Source organism: Macaca nemestrina, chromosome 20 (assembly GCF_043159975.1).
Source record: "Macaca nemestrina isolate mMacNem1 chromosome 20, mMacNem.hap1, whole genome shotgun sequence".
In the NCBI taxonomy this organism is placed as follows: Eukaryota; Metazoa; Chordata; class Mammalia; order Primates; family Cercopithecidae; genus Macaca; species Macaca nemestrina.
In genome coordinates, this window is record NC_092144.1 from 38,612,209 (window position 1) to 38,633,679 (window position 21,471).

Consider the following 21,471-nt stretch of genomic DNA (forward strand, 5'->3'; position numbering starts at 1 on the left):
GTGACTGTAAACCCAACAGGAAAAAACATTGTGTCATCACTACAGAAACAAACCCAGCAGGACCACTTCTGCATGCAGGCAATGTTAGGTCTCAGATGCTCCCTTTCTGCCTCCTGAGAGAGTGGATGCAGGAGCTTTGGGGACATAACGATCCACACACGAAATGAAAGAAATGGCAGAGCACTCTCATTTTGGAAAGCTTCTCTCAGATAATATCCCATCACTGCCTATTAAGACTAAAGGATTTTTAAGTATTAATTTACACTCATAAGGGACTAATAAAATTTCCTGGCCTGTCACTTAAGGAGAAAAACCAGCAGACCAGACCTGAAGATAAACCCTCAGAGCTACTAATGCCTCATTCAGGACTCTTTCCCACAGATTAGAGCTGACATTATCACACAGCTTACACAGTAGGGAGGAAACGCATAGCGAGTACTCTTACCAAGTCCGGTCAATAAGAAATACCTAGATACTACTGTTTCTGTCAATGCCATAGATACCTCCCAGGACTCAGAGATGACACGTTAATTTTACTTCATCCCAACAATGAGCTTTGCAGAATCTCTGTCCCTGACGCAAAGCAGGAAGCAAATATTTGGGCAAAAAGATAAAGTCAGTTACAGATTTCACAAGTATATTGTACATCAGTCTGTAATTTTTAATTAGAATTAGCTAAAAAGACATTGTACCTTTCAAATGTATGACTGAGCACAACAATGCTTAACAGCGGCTTTATTAAGTGAATGCTTGAAAGTATTCAACATTAAATTCAATTTACTTCACATTAATGTTGCAAACACATCATCAATTCTTACATATTTCAAATCAACTTCAGGTACAGAAGGCTTGCTCTCAAATAAGTCTTCTAAGGTGACGTAAAGACTGAAAGAAGCCTATGACTTGAGTCCAAGTCTCTAACCAACAACCAACGTATCATCACTGGTGAACTCATATGGGGGGACTTCAAGGTTGAGAGGAGCAGGGCCCAATCTGATCCTGCCAGATGCATCATAATGTGACCCATGGCAAGGGCAGTAAAAACCACCAAAATCTCCTGCATTTGCAATGGGTACACAACCAAGATGAGTGCAAACACCTATCAGGATAACCCATTCAGGCTTCTTTACTCGATCTAGATCATGCTGTGGGTCCCTCAACTGGGACAAAACAACTGCAGCTTCCTGCTCAATTTCCTTCTGGGTTCTATGACGCACAAACAGGGGTTTGCCTCTCCATTTGAAAGTCATGTTCTTGCCTTCTGGAATATCGGATAAATTGATTTCGATTTTCGCCATAGCCAACACATCAGCAGAAGCACTCATGGTGGAAACGAACTGGGTGACGACATTCTTGGCAGCATATGCAACACTCACAGTAGTTACTGCAGTTACCAAATAGGAGAAACCTTTCCTAGCCTCGCTGCTCTCTCTGGAAGACTTCGTACTATCTAAAACTTCAAGGCGGCGGTAGTCATAGAAGTCAGGCACCTTGACGTCTGTGTGGGAATAACGAACAGAAGCAGGGACTGCAAGACAAGCAGAAGGTTAAAAAACACAATTAGATGAGTATCCTGAAAGGAGTATACATCAAGAAACAGTCTTTTATGGATCCACAGGTAAAAAATCAAATTCTAAAAATGTGAAACATGGCACTCACTGGGTCTCAGAACAAGTCAAATTGGCGGTGCTAGCATATAAAATCTCAAAAATGAAATGAAGTGAACCACTACCTATCAGATTGGTATGAAATCACAAGATACTATTTGTAAATTGAGCTACTCCTGGTTGGTTGAACATTGCTGATTCAGGATTCACAACATCTCAGTGCATCGCGCTAAAAACGTTAAACAGCAAAATAAACAGTAATACTTCAAAATTTCCAAAAATTCAACTGCCAAGACATGCTATATAAATCATGCTAAATACCTCCCATACTCTCTGGATTAGAAGGAGGCCCTAAAACTCATCTAGTCCACACAGTAAGTTGACGTGTGATCACCTTATTAATGCAAATGTCCGCCCCTTATAGTCCAATCTATATTCTCGGAAAAAAACTGTTAACAATCCATAAAACAATAATGACACAATAATAAACATCCTGTGAACTGTATAACTCTAGTTGCAGAAAAATTAAGGTTTCTATTTTATACTCTAGGGTATAAATAGTATTACTTTAACTTAAAACCACTAATAAGCAGAGAAAGACATCCTTATCAGAGCTCTCAAAATACAATGAAATCTGCAAAAGAACTAATTATTTCGATTTAGCGAGGGGAAAAAGGACAAAATTTTCATATCTCCCCCTATGCACTAAAGGGCAACAGTCACTGTAAAAGCAGGGGTATTATCTTTCCTTTTCACTGTTGCAGTTCTCTCAACTGGGGCACTTCTAGTGTAGGCCATAGAAGAGCCCAAATGAATGTTAAATAATTACTATGTAGTGCTCTGGGAACAAGTAGTTTCTTTGGTAGTTTAAAAAACAAAAACACGACACAGTTACATCCTTCTCTCCCATACTATTTTTAAATACCTGACCAAAAAACTTTTTTAACTAGTACCACCTCTAAGTATGTATCAGGAAGCAAACCTCTTTGCAGATTGTACATTCATCTTAAGAAATTTGCCACAAAGTTTCCTTTTTAAAAAAGGGGACACTAAAAATTCCTCTTTTAGAAAACGTGTTTCCAAAACAAAGATTTCTTTTAAGATGCATTTTTATCGTAATAAACTGCAATTCTACCTTCTTCTACTAGGATATCTTCCTAATATACTGTACTTCCTTGAGTAGTCAAACATTACAATACGGAATACTTGAACTGCTTTTCACATGATTCTCAAGTCAATAACTTTATGGAAGCCAGAAGTATTCACAAACAATAGTGAAACCTATCAAAATCACTCTATATGCTTTTCTGACTAACTCAATCATTTCCTGAAGACCAGGACACAGATAATGGCAACTTGAGATTCACATCCCAGAATCTGTGGAGTCAAAGTGACATTACATCCTATACTACTACTCTTAACAAATAAATGCTAACCTGCCAGTATACACTGACATTTGGAATTAAGCATAAATTACTTGCTCCTAGCTCTACCTGAGATTACAGAAAAGATGTGTTTCCTACCTAAGAGATAAAGGAATCAAAAGTTCATACTTCTACCTTAAAAACAGTATCCACAATCCTTAACGCTATTCAAGGAAATGTATAAGAAAATTCAATAAAATGGCTTTGCACTTCTCATTCAGAGATTAGGTGGCAAAAGTCTCCTCCCACTCTACCTACCTGGTTACACTTTAGTAGGCTACACCACCAAGAATCCTTTCAGAAATTAAATTGCCCTATTGCATAAATCATTCTCCAAATACTTACATGAGCTGCATTAGCTCTGCCTTTTAGTAAGATGCTAGATTTAATTCTAACCTAAAGCAAAATCAAACACTTAAAGGATAAAATTTAAGGAATTTTAACAAAACAAGTTTTATTTTAAGGTGAGCTCCAATGCGCCTTGGAAATCTGCAAGAAAATAGTACAACCTTCCTCTCCAACTCAACAATCTTCTCCAGATCCAACCCCTCCCCTTCCATTAACCATCTTTCCATAAACCTAGACAGGTTATAACGTGAACTTAAATTACAGGCTGAAATGATTACAGAAAAGGTTTTTGCCTCATGGTCCTACATTATTTGCCTGTTTCTAAAAAAAATTTCTTAAGTCAGGTGAGCCTCCAATTTTTTGAAGAAACTCTAGCAATACGACAAATTCCAAAGATGCTTTTCTGTTGCTATTGAAATGTTCTCCTTCCTTCCTTCTCACCTCCAGGTCCCAAGGATGGGCTAGGGTACTCTACACCCACCATGGACAGTTTCTTCAAAACCCATTGGTGCCCCTTAACATTCATTCATTCACAAATACTTTGCACTAACTGTATACGAAATCCGACGCTGTGAAAGATAGAAAAATAAAGAAGACATTACCTTTTCTATGCCCTTAAGCCCAAGGTTGGAGGAGTTACCAATAAACACAATACAGAGTGTAAAATGTATGTGCTATAAAGACAGACAAACCAGCAAATAAAAACTTTATTCACCTGATCCTTACCTGAAATTGAAAAGATGGGTAAGGAAAACATGTGGACATGTAGCAACTTAGTGGAAGGACCATGGAGAAAGTGCAGAGCCCAGGGTGAGTGAAGGCAGAGTAAAAAGAAAAGTGTCCGGCAATTTGGTTAGCTCGTAGGGGAAGAGTCACACACAGCTATCAATGGAGCCAGGCTGGTAACACAATGAAACACGCAGACCTGGTAAAGACTGTGACAAACTGGAGAAGACCACTTGTTCCAACTGTGGGGACGGCCACTACACAGCACACTACGGACTTTTCCCAAGTAGAAACTAGATCCCGGTATTGCCAGCTTCCAGCATTTTAAGAGATGGCGTTAGTCTTTACAGTTTTTCTGAAAACTACAAAGCCTGCAGGCATACTGCCCACAGGCTGCCATTTCTCTATCTCCGATACCGGGCCAAGTAAAGATGGAAGGCGAGGCAAAGAAGATAAACCGGGATCTAAGGACAGAGGGTGTAGAACAGCCCCTGCGAAGAGCTCAGTGGCTACGACAATCCGTCTTGTCAAATCCCTGCTACCACATGTCCACACCACGGATCCTGGTGCGAGTTAGTCTACCTCATCTGTTTTCTCATCTGTAAAATGTAAAAGTCATCAATCTCTGCCCGTTCTTGAGGACTGATTATGTTGTGACACTACACTGTAACTGACCTTGTGTATGTCTTTTTTTTTTTTTTTCGTGGGGGGGGGGTGAAGGGGAAGGACACTGAAGGGGTCGGTAGTGGTGAGAAGACCAACTTCCCAAGTATTAGTAAGTTTCCACTTCTTAAGCATGTAAGTGCCCAAACTGTGCTAATGGCTTTACGTAGAATTCCTCCATCTAAGCCTCACGACACCCCTACAAAATTGGTAAAGATATGAATCCATTTCACAGGAAGTACGTTTAGAAACTTGCCCAAGGTCAAACGACCTGCAAGCAACAAAACCCCTCAGAGGTGGCTGGAGCAGCGGGACTTCAGAGCTCGTGAACTCGGCCGAGGAGGAACCCGGTGGAGCCGGCGGACGCGAGTCCAGGCCGGCCCCCGAAAGACAACCCGGGCCCGGGTGCCATGCCCAGCGTCGCGGAGGCCGCCCAGCCCGACCTGATTCAGGCTCCGCTCGTGCACCCGCGGCCGCTCCCTGCTGGGGGCCAGAGGAGCGGGCACCGAGAGACCCTCAGCCCCGCTTGTGGCCCTCGCCCCGGCTCACCATTGAGGCCCACGGAGGCGACCAAAGGCCGGCGCACGGCCTGGCCGCTCAGCGACTCCCGGCTGAGGAAGGGCCGCTTCAGGTCCAGCACAGGCGGCTTCGGGGTGGCGGGCACCGTGGCCTGCACCAAGGGCCGCAGCGCGCCCGCCACCCCGCGGGACGTGGCCGACAGGACGGGCGCGAACGGTCCCGAGCGGGCTGCGACCGACAACATGGCGACAGCTGCTCCAACCGCCAAGCCGGTCACAGGGACGACCTTCCAACCACGGCGCAGGCGCGAAGAGGCGCGGAACGCGTGGCGTCAGCGCGCCGCCGGAAAGTAAGTCCTGCAGGGCGGGGCAAACCTGGAGAGGCGCTGCGTCAGGGGACGCGGCTACAAGCCCTCGCTGGGGGCGGGGCTAGCGGCCCACCTGTCAGTCCCGGTGCCACTTGGTCTGTGTCCCGAGAGATGCCCAGAAGAAAGAGAGGGCTGAACAAGGGACTCCAGTGACGTCCGATGGGCCGACTTTACGATCCTTTAGAGTAAAAATGTCATCCAGGAAGACCTAAAGATAACAATAAACGATTATAGTTTAACTTAGGATGGTACTATATCTCAACTAGGACAAAGTCCGGCACATAGTAATCGCTATGTTTTTACTATGATGATTATTATTATCTTCGTCTAACAGCAACAACAAAAAAAAGGCCAGAGGCATCTGTGCAAAACTCGGTAATGCTAATGGATTATGTTTATTAAGCATTCGCTGTGTATTTGGTTTTGTGTTTTATTATACCTACCTTCTTTCATTTGTTATCAAGGTCTCTATGAAGTCAGAGCTATTAGTATCAGCATTTTGCCCATGAAGAAACCGCGGTGTAGAGAGATTCTTTTCCCGGAACTGGATAACCAGCAAAATGTGAAGCAGGGTAATCTGTCTCCTGAGTCTGGGCTCTTCAGTGACACCACTGTTTCCCCAAGTAAGATTTTAGAATTTTAGAGGATGCAGAGTTGGCTCATTCACCTTCCATCACATCGTGAGAACGTTTTTGTTTTGTTTTGTTTTGTTTTTCTCTTTCAATCCTGATTGCACCAATGAGAAAGTCTCAGTTTGGTACTAATACATCTTTAATTAAAACACACACACACACACACACACACACACACACACACACACACACACACACACACGTACAGATGGGGTCTCACTATATTGCCTAGTCCAGTCTCAAACTCCTGGCCTCAGGGAATCCTGTCTCCGCCTCCCAAAGTACTGGGATTATAGGCATGAGCCAATGCACTTGGCCTCAGTTTGATCCTAATATATCTTTAATTCCTCTCTACACTTATCTCCCACTTTTAACAGAAAAGATCTTGAATTAGAAGCTCTTATCAGACAACTGAGTCTAGAGTGATTTCGTTGTATGGTTCATAGTATTGATTTTCTTTCCATACTGGTTTTCTATTCTGTACTATACTGAGATAAAGTTTTTCATTTATTTAGGTCAAAAATGATTTAAATATTAAGTAAATGTTAATATAAGCAGTGCACAGAATTGGCTCTGTGCTGTGCATGGGCTCTGTGATCTGGGCAAGTTCCTTCACCGCTCTGTGCCTCAGTTTCCTCGCCTGCCAAAAGGGGGCAGTAATGATGCCATGTGTGTTGTAAAGTTACTGGGAGGAGTAAATGTACTGAAATGTGTAAAGCACCTACAAGCAGGCCCAGCACACAGGCAGCACCAAGTGAGGATTTGCTGGTGGTGTTTTTATCTGAAATGCCACCTCCTCTAAGAAGCCTTCCCTTGATCCTTGCTGACTCACTGTTATTCCTCACGCCATGTCCAAAGTGTACTGACAGTTTTCCCCTTTGACCTTCCTATGACTCCTCTTAGGGCCTGGGCTTTTCCTAGCCTTATAGCCCAAGGGACTATATTGTACTCTCAAGACTGGGGGCTGCCTCCTCAGGGGCCACCCTGGCCAGGCTCATCACACAGCTGGCTCAGTGCTCTCCCCTGGCAACAACCTTAGGATAAAAGACATTTCCAGAGAAGTTGTCACACACCATGCATGGTTTGAGTGCTTCACATGAAATAATATCGCAACTGTCCTCTGAGTTGGTAAGAGTAAATGAAAAATGAATGAATGAACGAGTGAATGAATGAATGAAGGAGTCTTCATAAAACCTTCACAATGTCCCAGTTGGGTGAACAGAATAGGAATTATCTCCAGACTTCCTGCGTTCAATTTTAGTTTCACCACTCACTAGCTGTGCCCTAGGGCAAGTTATTTAATCTCTGTGTGTGCCTCTCAGTCTTTCTCTTGTAAAACAGAGATAATAACAGGGTCTACCCTAGAGAGTTATTTTAAGGATGAAATGGATTAATGTATGTAAAATGCCTAGAACTGTGCCTGGCACACCGTATGTAAATATCCATAATAATAATAACCTTCTATTTTCTAGATGAAGAAACTAAGACTCAGAGAAGACAAATGACCTGCCCAAAGACACATTGATAAGCACCCATCTGGTAGTGGTTCTAGTCCAGTGTTGCAGCAGAGAGAAGGGTAATCGTATAGTAGAACATCTGTCCTCTTGTGGAAGAAGGAGGGCAACGTCCAGGAGTGGCAGGCATACTGGAACTTGGACTTCTGTAGGCCAGCCTGGGTTCCACTTGGTAGATGAGGGTCTTGCTGTGTTGCCCAGGCTGGTCTCAAACTCCTGGCCTCAAGCAATCCTCCTACCTTAGCCTCCAGAGTAGCTGGGACTACAGGTGCACACCACTGCAACTCCTCGGTGGTTGTTATTTAACTGAAGAGGGTTTTAGCTTTCATGTATCAGCTCACTCTGGAGCCAGACAGCCTGACTTTCATGCCAGCTCTGCCCCTTACTACCTGTGTGATGTCGGGCAACATTACTGAGTGTCAGATTTCTTATTTGTAAAAAACAGAGATAAAAATGAGATTGTTGTGCAAATTAAAATAAAGAATCCGGCCGGGCGCGGTGGCTCAAGCCTGTAATCCCAGCACTTTGGGAGGCCGAGACGGGCGGATCACGAGGTCAGGAGATCGAGAGACCATCCCGGCTAACACGGTGAAACCCCGTCTCTACTAAAAAATACAAAAAAACTAGCCGGGCGAGGTGGCGGGCGCCTGTAGTCCCAGCTACTCGGGAGGCTGAGGCAGGAGAATGGCGTAAACCCGGGAGGCGGAGCTTGCAGTGAGCTGAGATCCGGCCACTGCACTCCAGCTTGGGTGACAGAGCAAGACTCCGTCTCAAAAAAAAAAAAAAAAAAAAAAAAGAATCCATGTGAAATATTTAGCACACTGGCATACAACGAGAGCTTAACAAACATTGTTAGTTTTGTAAACTGAGGGGAAAAAATAGCCACAGGCCTGGGAACATAAATGCTTGGTAAGCTTCTCAGTTCTCTGGAAGTCTGACAAGCAATGCGTATGTATGAACAAGGCAGGAGGAAGCACGACACCAAGCCTTCCTTTTAACAAATACTGTTTAAATCAGAGGTCAGAAGTCATGGACTGGAGATTCACTCTCTCCCCACTCATTTCTGCCCAGAGACACCTGGTGATCTGGCATACACAGTGCTATGAACCTCAGAATTATTTGCTAGCATTTACAAATTGTGAGTATTCCCACATACAAACTATGGTAGATGGAATAATGCCTCGCCACAAAAATGTCCACAGCCTAATCCCTGGAACCTAGGAGTATGTTACTTTACATGGCAAAGGAATGTTGTAGCTGTGATTGGAGATTGAGATAGGGAGGGTGTATTAGTCCTTGTCATGCAGCTATGAAGAAATACCTGAGACTGGGTAATTTACAAAGAAAAGAGGTTTAATTTGTAAATTACAGCTCACAGCTGAGCACGGCAGGTTGGGGACACCCTCAGGAAATTTACAATCATGGCAGGAGGGACCTCTTCACAGGGTGGCAGGAGAGAGAATAAGAGCCCAGCGAAGGGGGAAACCCCTTATAAAACTATCAGTTCTCATGATAACTCACTATCATGAGAACAACATGGGGGAAACTGCCCCCATGATCCATCACCTCCACCTGGTCCCGCCTTGGTTACAATTCAAGGGGATTGTAACAATTCAAGATGAGATCTGGGTGGGGACACAGAGCCAAACCATATCAGAGAGTCTTCCTGCACTGTCCGGGTGGGTGCAGCGTGTTCATAGGGTCTTAGAGGAGGGAAGCAAGAGGTGAGAGGACAGAAATGCCACACTGCTGGCTTTGAGGGTGGAGCCAGAGGAGGGGCCTGCAGGCAGAGGTGGAGCTGGAAATGGAAAGGAAACAGTCTCCCTTAGAGTCTCTAGAAGAAGTGCAGCCCTACAGACCCGTGTTAGGCTTCAGACCTCCAGAATTGTAAAATAATAAAATTGCATTATTTTAAGCCACTCGAGGCCCGTGTCCTCAACATAGAGAAAGACAGTGGGGTGCTGTCAGTCAGGGTAGGTACCTGCTTGGTGGTCTAGGTCCTTTCCCACTGCGTCCATTCAGTTCCGTTACCTGCCCATCTGCTGAGGCCTTGAGTTTGGGACCTCAGGTTTATATGATTCCTTGCACAAGCATGATCGATTGATTCCGGAGAGTGACAGAGCAGAATACCGATACGCAGGGGAATCTCCTAGTGTGAATTGTAGTCTAGATACTTCCTGTTCCCTACAGTCTTTTTGTTTGTTTTTTTTTTTTTTTTTTTGAGACGAAGTTTTGCTCTGTTGCCCAGGCTGGAGTGCAGTGGTGTGATCTCGGCTCACTGCAACCTCTGCCTCCCGGGTTCAAGCAATTTTGCCTCAGCCTCCCGAGTAGCTGGGATCACAGGCACGGTCCACCACGCCCAGCTAATTTTTGTATTTTTAGTAGAGATGGGGTTTTGCCATGTTGGCCAGGCTGATCTCAAACTCTTGACCTCACGTGATCCGCCCGCCACAGCTTCCCAAAGTGCTGGGATTACAGGTGCGAACCACCGCGCCCAGCCCTCTTCCCTAGTCTTAATGTGTTCATCTGGGCAATGTGTGTAGGGGGTGCGGATAGGGAGGGGAGCTCTAAGGTGAATGTGCTAGGATTCTGCATTTGTCATCCTCAAAACAAATTTATCACTGGGTAATTCTGCCTATGATCCTGCATAATGTGCAAAGCCAGTAAGATGCCTTTGCCTCGTCCCCAGGGAACATGCCTCCCAGCCACTTGCCCACACAGAAAGGCAGCCACCTCCCTGCTGAAAGGATCCCACGCCTATCTCCTGTTTCCACACAATTACCCCGGGAAATGCCTGGCTTCCCATTTCCAGTTGCAGCCATCGTGACAGTTTCAGCCTCTCCCCTCAGCCCACGTCCCTCGCTTGAGCAGCGAGATGTGAAGATGGACAGCCGCTTGAGAACTGCACAGACTGTCCTTAATCTAAGCCATTTAAAAGGCATTTGTGTTCCATAAAACCCGTTTCCGTAATTCTGTGCCCCTACTTCTTTGAAACATGGTAACCCTAGGGAGGAGAAGAAATTAGCCAGGGGGGAGAAGTTCAGATGTGCTAATATTTTAATCGCTCATTCTTTCATCACGTTAGTCACATTCATTAAGTATGATTAATTTCAGGCTTTGTTGAAAACCCTATCAGTTTCCCTATCAGCCACACATCCATCTCTTGCCAAGCAGGCTGCTGCAGTAGCACCAAAAGTCCCCCAATGTTTTTTACACCTGGATTGTATTATGTGCCCCCTGAAAATTTGTGGAATTCATTGAACTCATTTGTTTCAAATACTTTGCAAGAGCCTGGGCTCTTGAGTCAGGCAGCCTAAGTGTGATCCCAAGTCCTCCAATTGCTGGAGTCACTTGGGCAAGTGACTGATGCCCTCTGAGCCCTGGTGTCCTCGTCTGAGGATGGAGATAAGAATACCTATCTCAAAGGTTGGTTGTGAAGATGAAAGAAGGCTTTCAAATTGCTAAGTTAGTTGGTTGTGATTGTAATTAAGGGCCCTTGGAGATGGATCATTCATCCAGTCAGAAGATTTGTGTACAGTGACTATATGCAACGCTGTGTGTCCACTACTGATGAAAGAGATAGCCGCGAGCACAGCAGTCAAATGTGTGTGGCCCCCAGGACCTTATATTTTACTTGCGGAAGCTAGACAACCACCAAACATGTAATATACGAGATGGTGGTACGTTCTATGGAGGAAAGAAAGGACGAGGGGCAGGGAGTCCTGGGCTGGTGGGACAGAGTGCTATGGCTCAGAGGGAACTCAGAGAGAACCTAATTGAGGCCCTGACCTGGAGGGCTCATGCTTTGCACACTGTGCTAAGAATTTGGACTTTCTTTCTCCAAGAATAAGGACAACGAGAGCCAGCAAGCGGGGAAGTAGAGCAAGGATGATGCCATCCGGCTGCTCACCTGCTGGCTAGAACTCCCGGAGGACACTGTGAGGATACGGGTAGAAGGTGTGTAAGCGTGTGACTGCATGGAAGCCCTTGGCATGTAATCCACTCCGTGTTCCAAATTGCCATCCTTTCTGTGTGCTGTTAGGGACTTCCCCCGGCTCTCCCTGCAGAGTGAGGAGTACTCTGAGAGAGACAGGTCTAGGATGAATTGTTTTGATGGAGAATTGAACATTTTTTGGAGGGAAGGAAGATTTCGGGGGGGCGGGAGATAAATTGAAGGGGTATGGCTCTGAAAGTCCTTGGACAGTTTGTAGAGGACAGAGAAGGTGGTAATGTCAGTTTCTGCTCCCCTCCCACCTCCGCCTCTGTCCTTCTCAGTGGTCCCACAGCTCCCTACCTTCAGTCATCTTGTTCTCAAGCCTGAAGTGCTGGATCCACTCAGCTGCGACCCAGCTCAACACCTCTGTGGAAGCTTTGCCCATCACTCAGGAGAAGCCGAGATCCAGAGACTGATGCCCACGTTCTGTCTTTGCAGAGGGAAGCCCACCAGAGCCCTCTTCTCCCTGGGGAGGAACTGGCTCCCTGAGTCTCCAAGACAACCCCAGACAGCCCTGGGGACCTTGAATGTGAGCAAGGGGAGCAGGAAGGAGACTCCAGCCCACCCAGAGCCCCTGCAGGGTCTGCACACACAATTACAGGTCCTCATTTCCCTCTCCTAATGATGCCCCAAAACATTAAGGAAAGTTAAATCAAACCACCAGGTGTCCAGCATGAACAGTTGAAATAATAAATTCACAAAGAAAGTAAGACATTTTATTTGTGCTGTTTCAAAATTGGTAGATGCAGGAAAGCAAATTGTGATGTGCTTGGGATTTAATTTGTATTTCAAGGTACTAATGAAGGCAGCACCCATGTACCCAAAGGCCTTTTCATCCCTGAATCTTGAGAGCACTTTTCTAAGCATGCTGGGAATAAATTAAGTTGCAAAACCTCCATGAAAAAGATTACAGTTAAAACATAATTTTGAGGAACCACTTGAGTTTATCCATTTACCTGCTTTTAAGTACACACACCTATTTTTTTACAATTATTTTTCACAAAAGAAGGAACTTTGTGTGACGTATACAACCAGGTGATGGCAAACCTCCAGCATCTTTAAAATAAAACTCAAGTTGGGCTGGGCAGGATATCGCATGCCTGTAATTCCAGCACTTTGGGAGACCACGGCTGGTGGATCACCTGAGGTCAGGATCTCAAGACTAGACTGACCAACATGGTGAAACCTTGTCTCTACTAAAAATACAAAAAATTAGCTGGGCATGGTGGCGGGTGCCTGTAATCCCAGCTACTTGGGAGGCTGAGGCAGGAGAATCACTTGAACCCAGGAGGTGGAGGTTTCAGTGAGCCAAGATCGCACCATTGCACTCCAGCCTGGGCAGCGAGAGCAAAACTCTGTCTCAAAAAAGTAAAATAAAATAAAAATAAAACTCAGGCTGAACTAAACCAGCCCTCTGAGTCAATGTGACTGTAATTAAACCAGATATTCCATAATGAAGTATGCTGATTAATAAATTATTTGATTACCAGGTAAGTATACCTACAATCAATACAACTGCCTGAAAGCTCTGAATTAGAAATGGTGCAATAAAATATAACTGAAAGGTGTTAGGAATTGGTCGTTTTAATTACAGAGAATGATTAATTGGTCGTTCAGATAGTATTGATCTACAACTTATTTAATTCTTTGCTATTTAATTTGTCAGATTTGAATTCAAATAACTGATGATTTGTTCCATGAATGCCAGAGCTGGAAGGGATGGGGATGGCGGAAGAGACAAGACTGGATCATGGACCTGGTGGTTCTGTGCAGAGGCCAAAGCTACTCTCCTTCCCACCTGGCCCTGTGCTGGGCCTAACCTGGAGCCCCCTCCATCCTCTGCCTTATTCACCTCTGGTTCAAGGTCTGGCAGAAACTCCACATCCTCCAGGAAGCCCTGCTGGACTTGGGCAGACCTGGAGACACATCCAACCTCCTGGCAAGATGGGGGTTACAAGAGTGTGTATAAAGGGGAAGGCAAGAATGTGCCCTTGGTGGAGCAGTGAAAAGAAGCCTTCATGTGACAAGTGCTTTGCTCCTAACCCACCCCCTGTGGTGACATCTTCTAGGTTAACAGCCCTTGCTGATCTCTGCACATAAACCAAGCTAACTGTGGGAGGACTTTTGTTTCTAGTTTAAAGCAAGGAGGACCACAGTTCCTTCCAAACGCTCACCCCCAAGGAGATAAGGAGGGCATCCCATGAGCAACACTGTGTGTTAAAGATGCACATGAGCACTAGGACTCGACCAAGGACAAACACGTCTCCAGGCCCCTCAGACCCTCGCTGCTGCCCAGATGTCCATTGTCATCGGTCACATCCTAACCTCAACCCCCTCCCCTCCTCCCACATAAAAGGAGGCTGAAATTCATAGTAACTTCAGATGGTTCTTTAGGACACTGGCCCACCACCTTCTCAGTTGCTGGCTCTCCAAAACAAAGCCCCCTCCCTTGACCCAACTCCTTGTCTCTTGACGTACTGGCTGTCGTGCAGTGCGTGGTACCGGCTTGAACTCGGTTATGCTGGCACGGCCTCTGGCAGTGTTCAGTGTGTGAGGATGAGTATTTTACAGCTACTGTTCTATTTCTAGTCCCCTTCCTGTGGACGGCTGTGGGATGTGCTGTGGATGCCCTCTCTTAGGCTGGAATAAACCGCCCTACCTTCTCTGCCTTGTCTCCACCAAATAAACTCCTTAAGGCAGGGATAGAGTCTTGCACTCCACAAAGAAGTATTGCTGCGTCCTCAGCTGTGTAAGAGTGACTGGGCTCCTTCTATTCCACCTCTAATGGAACTTTAGGCACGCAGAGAGAGACAGCAAATTTGTGCTAGCTGAAGGGGTCAGCAAATGCATATGAGGCCTCTTGTGCTCCAGAGAGAGAATGGAGTGCAGTCAGTGAGACCCTGATGGGAGATGGAACCAAAAGCCTGGGCAGAAGGGATCGTGGAGGTGCCCGGGGTCAGGAGGGACGGGAAGGGTGAGGAACACAAGAGATCACCTGGAGGCATGAGCGGAGAAGGCAGGCACTGGGGGACGGTGCTGCTGATCCAGGTGGGGCAACATCCTAGGACCCGAGCGCTGGGCAGGTGCATCCGTGGAGAGAGGCTTCTCTCCTCTCTTGGCTTCTGCTGAGAGAGGCATTCATTCCCCTGGCTTGCCCTGCAAGAGACAGGGGCTCTAGGTAGATCTGTGCCATCTAGGGAATGGAATGTGAATATCTAAAGGTTCTAGAGGTCAAGTCTTAGGTTCCCTCTCAGCTCAGAACCCAGTTGGTGTACTCTAGCCCAACCCCCTTTTCTTGTAGATTTGCTACATGGAGAGGCAAATACCTTGCCAGACACCAACAGTCCCTTCTCAGCACTTTTGTGCAAAGGCAACTCAGACCCTAAGAGAATGGGGTCTAATTTGCAGGTGCCACTGGAAGGCAGAGGTCACGGGAGCCCTGAACTTCGGACAAGGTAGAGGGATCCTGGAGACAGCATATCTGGCCCTGGAGCCCTGCCCACCCGGGGAGTGAGGGCAGCTCTCCTGCTCTCCCCTGAGGCCTGCCTGAGGACCCCCATGTCCTCTATGTGTGGGATTCTGCAGTTTGCACTCACAACCCAGAGCCTTTTACCCAACCACCCTGGTTGTAGGAATGTGTTCAAAATAAGCATCAGACAAGTACATGAAGATGAATGTGCAAAGACGTTCATAGCAGGATTGTTTATAATCATGAAAAATGATCTGCAGATTTCCTGTCCGCTGTGCAGGATGAGTTAGACGGGGCTGCATCCATAAAATCACTTTGCCCTCTTTTAAAATTATATCATAGATCTGTGTTTAATGACATAGTAAATGGTACTCAATGCATTAAGTGAAAAAAGCAGCTTATACATCAGGATGTATATGATCAAGTTTTTGTTAAATGGATGCATGTATGCAGGTCAGTAACTGTCTGTGTTTGCAAACAAAAAGTCTAGCAAGATGTGCATCAAATATTAACAATCATTATTTTTGGATAGTGGATTTATTAACATCTATTTTTGACTTTGCCCTTTGTTTTCCTATGTTATCTTTTTTACACTGAGTTTATATTATTATTTTTACAATTAAAATGTCAATCCATCAATCTACCTCCATTTGGGAAGTAGTGAAAAGCAAATCTCACCTGCGTCCATTTCAACTACACAAGAACGACAGGATAGGGAGGAATAGCACTAAGTATGAGTGCCTGTGATTCAGAGAGGGAAGTGACTTGGAATTCTAGGCCAGCTCCTCCACCTTCTCCATCTCTAACTCTTCCACTCTCCCATACTTGCTCCTGGTGCCCCAGCACTCCTGGGTGCCTCCTGTCTTCCCAGCATGCACAATCCAACTGAGCTTATTATTGGTACCCACTTTACACCTGATCTTTCCGCCCTTCACACCTCTTGTCACTCCCAGTCACTCCATCGATTTTTATTTTTTTATTTATTGACTTCATCACCATCTGAATCAACAGTGTCTCTTTCTTTCTTTGCCTGTTCACTTACAGTTGGCCTTATTTACTACTGTGGGAAGCTAATGGTGTCTGCTGGAGCCAAATCAGCACATTTATTTATCTATTTATTTAGAGACCGAATCTCACTCTGTCGCCCAGGCTGGACTGCAGTGGCATGATCTTGGCTCACTGCAACTTCTGCCTCCCATGTTCAAGTGATTCTCGTGCCTCAGCCTCCCAAATAGGTGGGACTGCAGGTGTGAGCCACCCCGCCCGGCTAATTTTTGTATTTTTAGTAAAAACGGGCTTTCGCCGTGTTGGCCAGGTTGGTCTCGAACTCCTGACCTCACGTGATCCACCCGCCTCGGCCTCCCAAAGTGTTGGGATTACAGACGTGAGCCACTGAGCCCAGCCTATTTATTATTATTATTATTTTTTTTTTTGAGACGGGGTCTTGCTCTGTCTCCCAGGCCAGAGTGCAATGGTGCAATCACAGGTCACTGCAGCCTTGAACTCCTGGGCTCAAGCACTCCTCCTGTCTCTGCCTCCCAAATAGCTGGGACTACAGGTGTGTACCACCACACCTGGCTGTAATCAGCACCTTTAAAGAACCTAAAGATGGACTTCTGCCCATCCCACCCCATGAAATCTACATCTGAATATTAGAGAAACTCCAAGGGAGTTCTCAGTTTTCCCATATCTTCTCTGCTCACACCTGTGTCCCCACAGCAGCATACACCTTGTCCCCTGTATGTGCTCAGTGAGTAAGTAACGATCCAATTGATAGATAAGTGGATGCATGTCTCCTGAGTCTTGGGGAAGGAAAGAGAAGACAGAAAAGGCTATATTCAATAGGAAAGTTTTTAGGCCACTGGGCAGGTACAAACAAGGCCGGGCGTGGTGGCTCACACCTGTAATCCCAGTACTTTGATAGGCTGAGGTGGACAGATCACCTGAGGTCAGGAGTTTAAGACCAGCCTGGCCAACATGGTGAAACCACATCTCTATCAAAAATACAAAAATTAGTCAGGCGTGGTGGCACGGCCTGTAGTCCCAGCTACTTGGGAAACTGAGGCAGGAGAATCACTTGAACCCGGGAGGCAGAGGTTGCAGTGAGCCGAGATCGCACCACTGAACTCCAGCCTGGGTGACAGAGCGAGACTCTGTTTCAAAAGAAGGCAACAACAACAAAAAACAAGAGTAGATGAGTATCAGTGAGAAGAAACCCCCATCCCCAGCAGTTGGTGAGCTGGGAATCACGCCAACAAGGACACTCGGAACAGCCAGGTCAGAGAGCAGCGGCCCCTGGTGATGGCCTGGCCCGCCCAGACAGTGAATGCCATTTTCTAAACCTGGTGAGATGATAACCTTTTAACCTGCTAAGTAAAGCTATTTTTAAACTTGGAGGGGCAAAAAATAATCTTTCCCCAGGTGAAACCGTAACAGTCACTTAGAGCACAATGGATCTTTATTTTTTATGACCAAGTTATAAATTGTTGAAAATAAGAGTTTCAAATGGAAATGTTGACATAATAATCTTATCTATAGCAGCATGAATAACCAACCATAACCGTTATTGTTCTGTCTCCTATGAAGGTTGGCTTTTTTGAAAGTTCAACTTGCTCAATATGTTTGCCTTTTAACATGAGTTAAGAGGTAATTTGCATGAACACAAATAAAGAAGTATCAATTCAGTGGCATTATGAATTAATTAGCTGCAGCCCACCATCATGAATTGGGAAATGCAACCACACTTTCCATCTCTTTTCTTTATAGCCCACTCTTGCTACGTTACACCTTTTCAGATATTAAGTACCGAACATGGTTGCTTCTTAAAAAGGTTAATTATCCAAGACAGGTTTATGGTACCTTATCTAAAGGCCACATATTCTACTTCTTTGGCATCTTGGATTTACATAATTACAATCAGTGGAAAGTTAGTCGGTCAGATTTCCTTTCCCACCACTCCCCAGCAGGCACCTTTCTCCTCTTGAAATCTACCAGTACTGGGGGTCTCCACCAGCTGGTCTTTGTTTCTTACTCCGGCAAAGCAACATCAACAGCTTGCAACAGCCAAGTTTCCTCGCCTTAAATGTGAGGAATGACCACATGAGCAAGGCAGGCTGAATCCAGTCCAAAGCCTGCAGCACCTGGAGCAGAGCTCACCAGTGGAGGCTGTGGGCAAAATCAGGCCCACAGTCATGTTTTTTTTGGCCTATAAAGTGTTAAAAAATGGGATTGTGTGCCTATAATCCTAGCTACTCAGGAGGCTGAGACAGGAGGATCACTTGAGGCCAGGAGTCTGGCTATGTTGCCCAGTCTGGTCAACATAGCCAGACTCCATCTCTACAAAACAAAATTTTTTTAAAAATTAGCCAGGCGTGGTGGTGTGGATCTGTAATCCCAGCTACTCAGGAGGCTGAGGCAGGAGAATCGGTTGAGCCTGTGAGATCAAGGCTGCAGTGAGCTATAATTGTACCACTGCACTCCAGCCTGGGTGACAGAGCAAGACTTTGTCTCAAAAAAAAAAGGAATTGTCAACCAGTATTTGAAAATTTGGAGGTTACACACACACACACACACACACACACGCACGCACACACCACACAGATAATCACACTGTCAGACCATATCAGGCACGCTCCCAGGCGGCAACCATGAGGAGCGGTGTGGAGGCCCCAGTTTAGACAGGGCCTGAGTTCTGCAGCTTCCCCGCGGTTGTTCCCAGCTCCCGTGGTCTTCCAAAACCTGAAGCTGAGTGCTGGTTGTGATTTATCCCCCAATATTGGGTGTGTTGAAAACTGTATGGTACCTGCCTGGCCCTTGTAACTGGAGGAGACATTTACACGCAGGCAGGGCTGCACCCGGGGTAGGGAGGGACAGGGAGGGAGAGGAGGGCAAGACATCACATGAGGCATGGGAAGAGAAGGCAGGCCCCAGGGTTGACGCCCCCGATCCAGGTAGAGTGAGCATGCCTGGCACCTAAGTGCTGGGCAGATGCATCTGTAGAGGGAAAATTTGCTCCAGTCTTGGCTACTACAGGGAGAGAGGCAGGAGGACGCCCCCCTGGGAGGCGTTCCAGGGGACCGGGGTGCAAATCCAAGCCCTGCAAAGCCAAGAACGTAGGCTTCCAGCACTCTATTCAACCACCCGCAGACAGTGTGCAAGGTGAGCAAGACAGAAGGCAGGACTGCAGGAAGCAAGCAAGGAGGTGATACAGCCAGCGCCTGGAGCTGGGAGTGAGAGCTGCTCATGTGCATGATCAGTGAGGGCCTCTCTGTGACAACAGCAGGGGAGCGGAGACCAGAACAAGGTAGCCCAGGAAGGGCCGGGGTAGATGTTCAAAGGCCCTCATATGGGCGTAAAGGCGGTACCTCCTAGGCTCTGTGGAGACACTGGGGTGATGGGTGTTAGTGAGCTAGCCTGAGGTGAGAGGGGAAAGCCTGCAAGAGTGTGATCAGCTAGTGTTTTTCTCTTTCTCTTTTTCTTTTCTTTTCTTCTTTTTTTTTAGAAACAGGTTCTCGCTGTATTGTCCAGGCTGGAGTGCAGTGGCTGTTCACAGGCGCCATCCCACCACTGATCAGCAAGGGAATTTTCACCTTCTCTGTTTCCACCTTCTCTGTTTTCATCCCTCCTTAGGCAACCTGAGGGTTCTGCACTCCTGAGAGGTCACTACATAGGGGCTAAACTTAGGACAGACACCCGACTGGCACAGCGCATTACGGCCCCGAACTTCTGGGCTCAAGCCGTCCTCCCACCTTGCCTCCCGCGTAGCTGGGACTACAGCATGCACCACTGCACCCAGCAAGGGCAATGTTTTTGAACTGTGAGTGAGGACCCATTATTAGATCATAAGATGCATTCATTGGATCTTAATCAGTATTTAAAAAATAAAATGAAATAAATATATCATAAAACAGCATAGGATAGTGGAGAAAATACAAATGCATTGCCCGTAGGAAGGGTGAACTTGCTTTGTGAGCCTTTGTTTCAGTTTTACGTATGCACATGCACACACACTGGGTCTGGACTTCGAGTGTCAGGCTGCAGACGCCTTTACCTTGCTGAGGCCCCCAGCTGCCCACCCGAAGGAAATCAGATAAGTGAAACTGATGCGATGTGATCCTTTAAAAGTCAGGCGGAACAGTCAGGAGGCCCTGAGCTGAACATTGCTAGCAGCAAGGTCACAACTGCCAGAACAGCCGAGGCCACTCCTGCTCAGCACAGAGAAGGCAGCCAAACAGATTTCTTGGAGCAGCTGCCAACAGAGTCTGCCCAGTGTGAGGGAGAAAGAGCCCCACATGTGGAGCACCTGCCAGGCGCCAGGCACTGCACATCCGACCTCTGGGTGAGCTGTGCTCCAAGGGCCAAGTCCATGTCAGTGTTGCCGTAAGGGATGCTCCAGGCCCAGCAGGCAGTGCGTGCCCCCACCCCCGCCCACCCCCATGAGCTGAGTGTTTCTGGTCCTCACAACAGCCCTGCAAGGCAGATCTTATGATCTTTGTGTCAGGGGTGAAAAAATCAGGCACAGTGTTCAGTGATTAGCTGAAGGGGCAGAGCCAGAATTCAAACCCAAGTGAGCCTGACACCAGGGCCTAGGTTTTCTCTTCCATGACACAGCTCTCACAACACTGAGAGTTGGAGGAGGCACAGGTCCTCTCCTGGGGCTTCCAGAAGAATACTGCTTACAAAAAATAACAATTAGAGGAAAAATGAGGGGTGAGGGATACTATGGACACAGCTCTGCATTGGCTGGGAGAGGGACAGATCAAAAGCCTTCTAGCAAATATCAGCTCCATGAGGACAGGCACCGTGTCTGCCCTGCCTTCCACCAAATCCCCAGGTTTCAATACAGCACGTAGAACACGGTAGCTCAGTAAGTATCTGGTGGATGGGTAGATGGATAGATGGATGGATAAATGGATAGATGAATGGACGGGTGAATGAATAGATGGGATAGGTGAGTGTTTACATGGACAGATGGATGAATTGATCGATGTATGAATAGGTGAATGGATACATGGATGGATGAATTGATGGATGCATGGGTGTATGGTGAGTGGATAGATGGATGGATGGATGGATAATGGGTGGATGAGTGGATTGATGGGTGAATAATACGTGCATGGATGGATGGATGGATGGATGGATGGATGGATGGATGGATGAATTGATCGATGGATGGATAGGTGAATGGATACATGGATGTATGAATTGA

The 21,471-nt window shown here is 46.4% G+C and overlaps 1 protein-coding gene and 1 long non-coding RNA gene across 4 annotated transcripts; one reads left to right on the top strand and one right to left on the bottom strand.

The window, feature by feature from the left end:
- Positions 1-718: 718 nt before the first annotated feature.
- On the bottom strand, positions 719-5,572 carry LOC105487652 (ubiquinol-cytochrome c reductase, Rieske iron-sulfur polypeptide 1). The gene is made up of 2 exons (XM_011751150.3): positions 5,318-5,572; positions 719-1,528 (listed from the first exon to the last, which is right to left on the bottom strand). Exons 1-2 carry the CDS (start codon positions 5,529-5,531, stop codon positions 918-920), a joined length of 825 nt encoding a protein of 274 aa, XP_011749452.1. The 5' UTR covers positions 5,532-5,572; the 3' UTR covers positions 719-917.
- Positions 5,573-5,660: 88 nt separating this feature from the next.
- Positions 5,661-13,449, top strand: LOC139360366 (uncharacterized). Of its 3 annotated transcripts, XR_011617699.1 has the most exons (5): positions 5,661-6,029; positions 6,119-6,277; positions 7,759-7,862; positions 11,646-11,757; positions 12,076-13,449. It is a non-coding gene; the product is annotated as an uncharacterized lncRNA (long non-coding RNA). The 3 variants fall into 3 exon arrangements; XR_011617698.1 differs by having other exon boundaries at positions 11,646-13,449; XR_011617697.1 differs by lacking the exons at positions 11,646-11,757; positions 12,076-13,449 and having other exon boundaries at positions 7,759-8,505.
- The last annotated feature ends 8,022 nt before the right edge of the window (positions 13,450-21,471 follow it).

What these genes read in the sequence shown, in the direction of transcription:
- LOC105487652 (XM_011751150.3), bottom strand. Translation starts at nt 5,531, where the DNA reads ATGTTGTCGGTCGCAGCCCGCTCGGGACCGTTCGCGCCCGTCCTGTCG. An exon ending in CGCCTCCGTGGGCCTCAATG is followed by an intron (nt 1,529 to 5,317) that starts GTGAGCCGGGGC and finishes CTTGTCTTGCAG; the next exon opens with TCCCTGCTTCTGTTCGTTAT.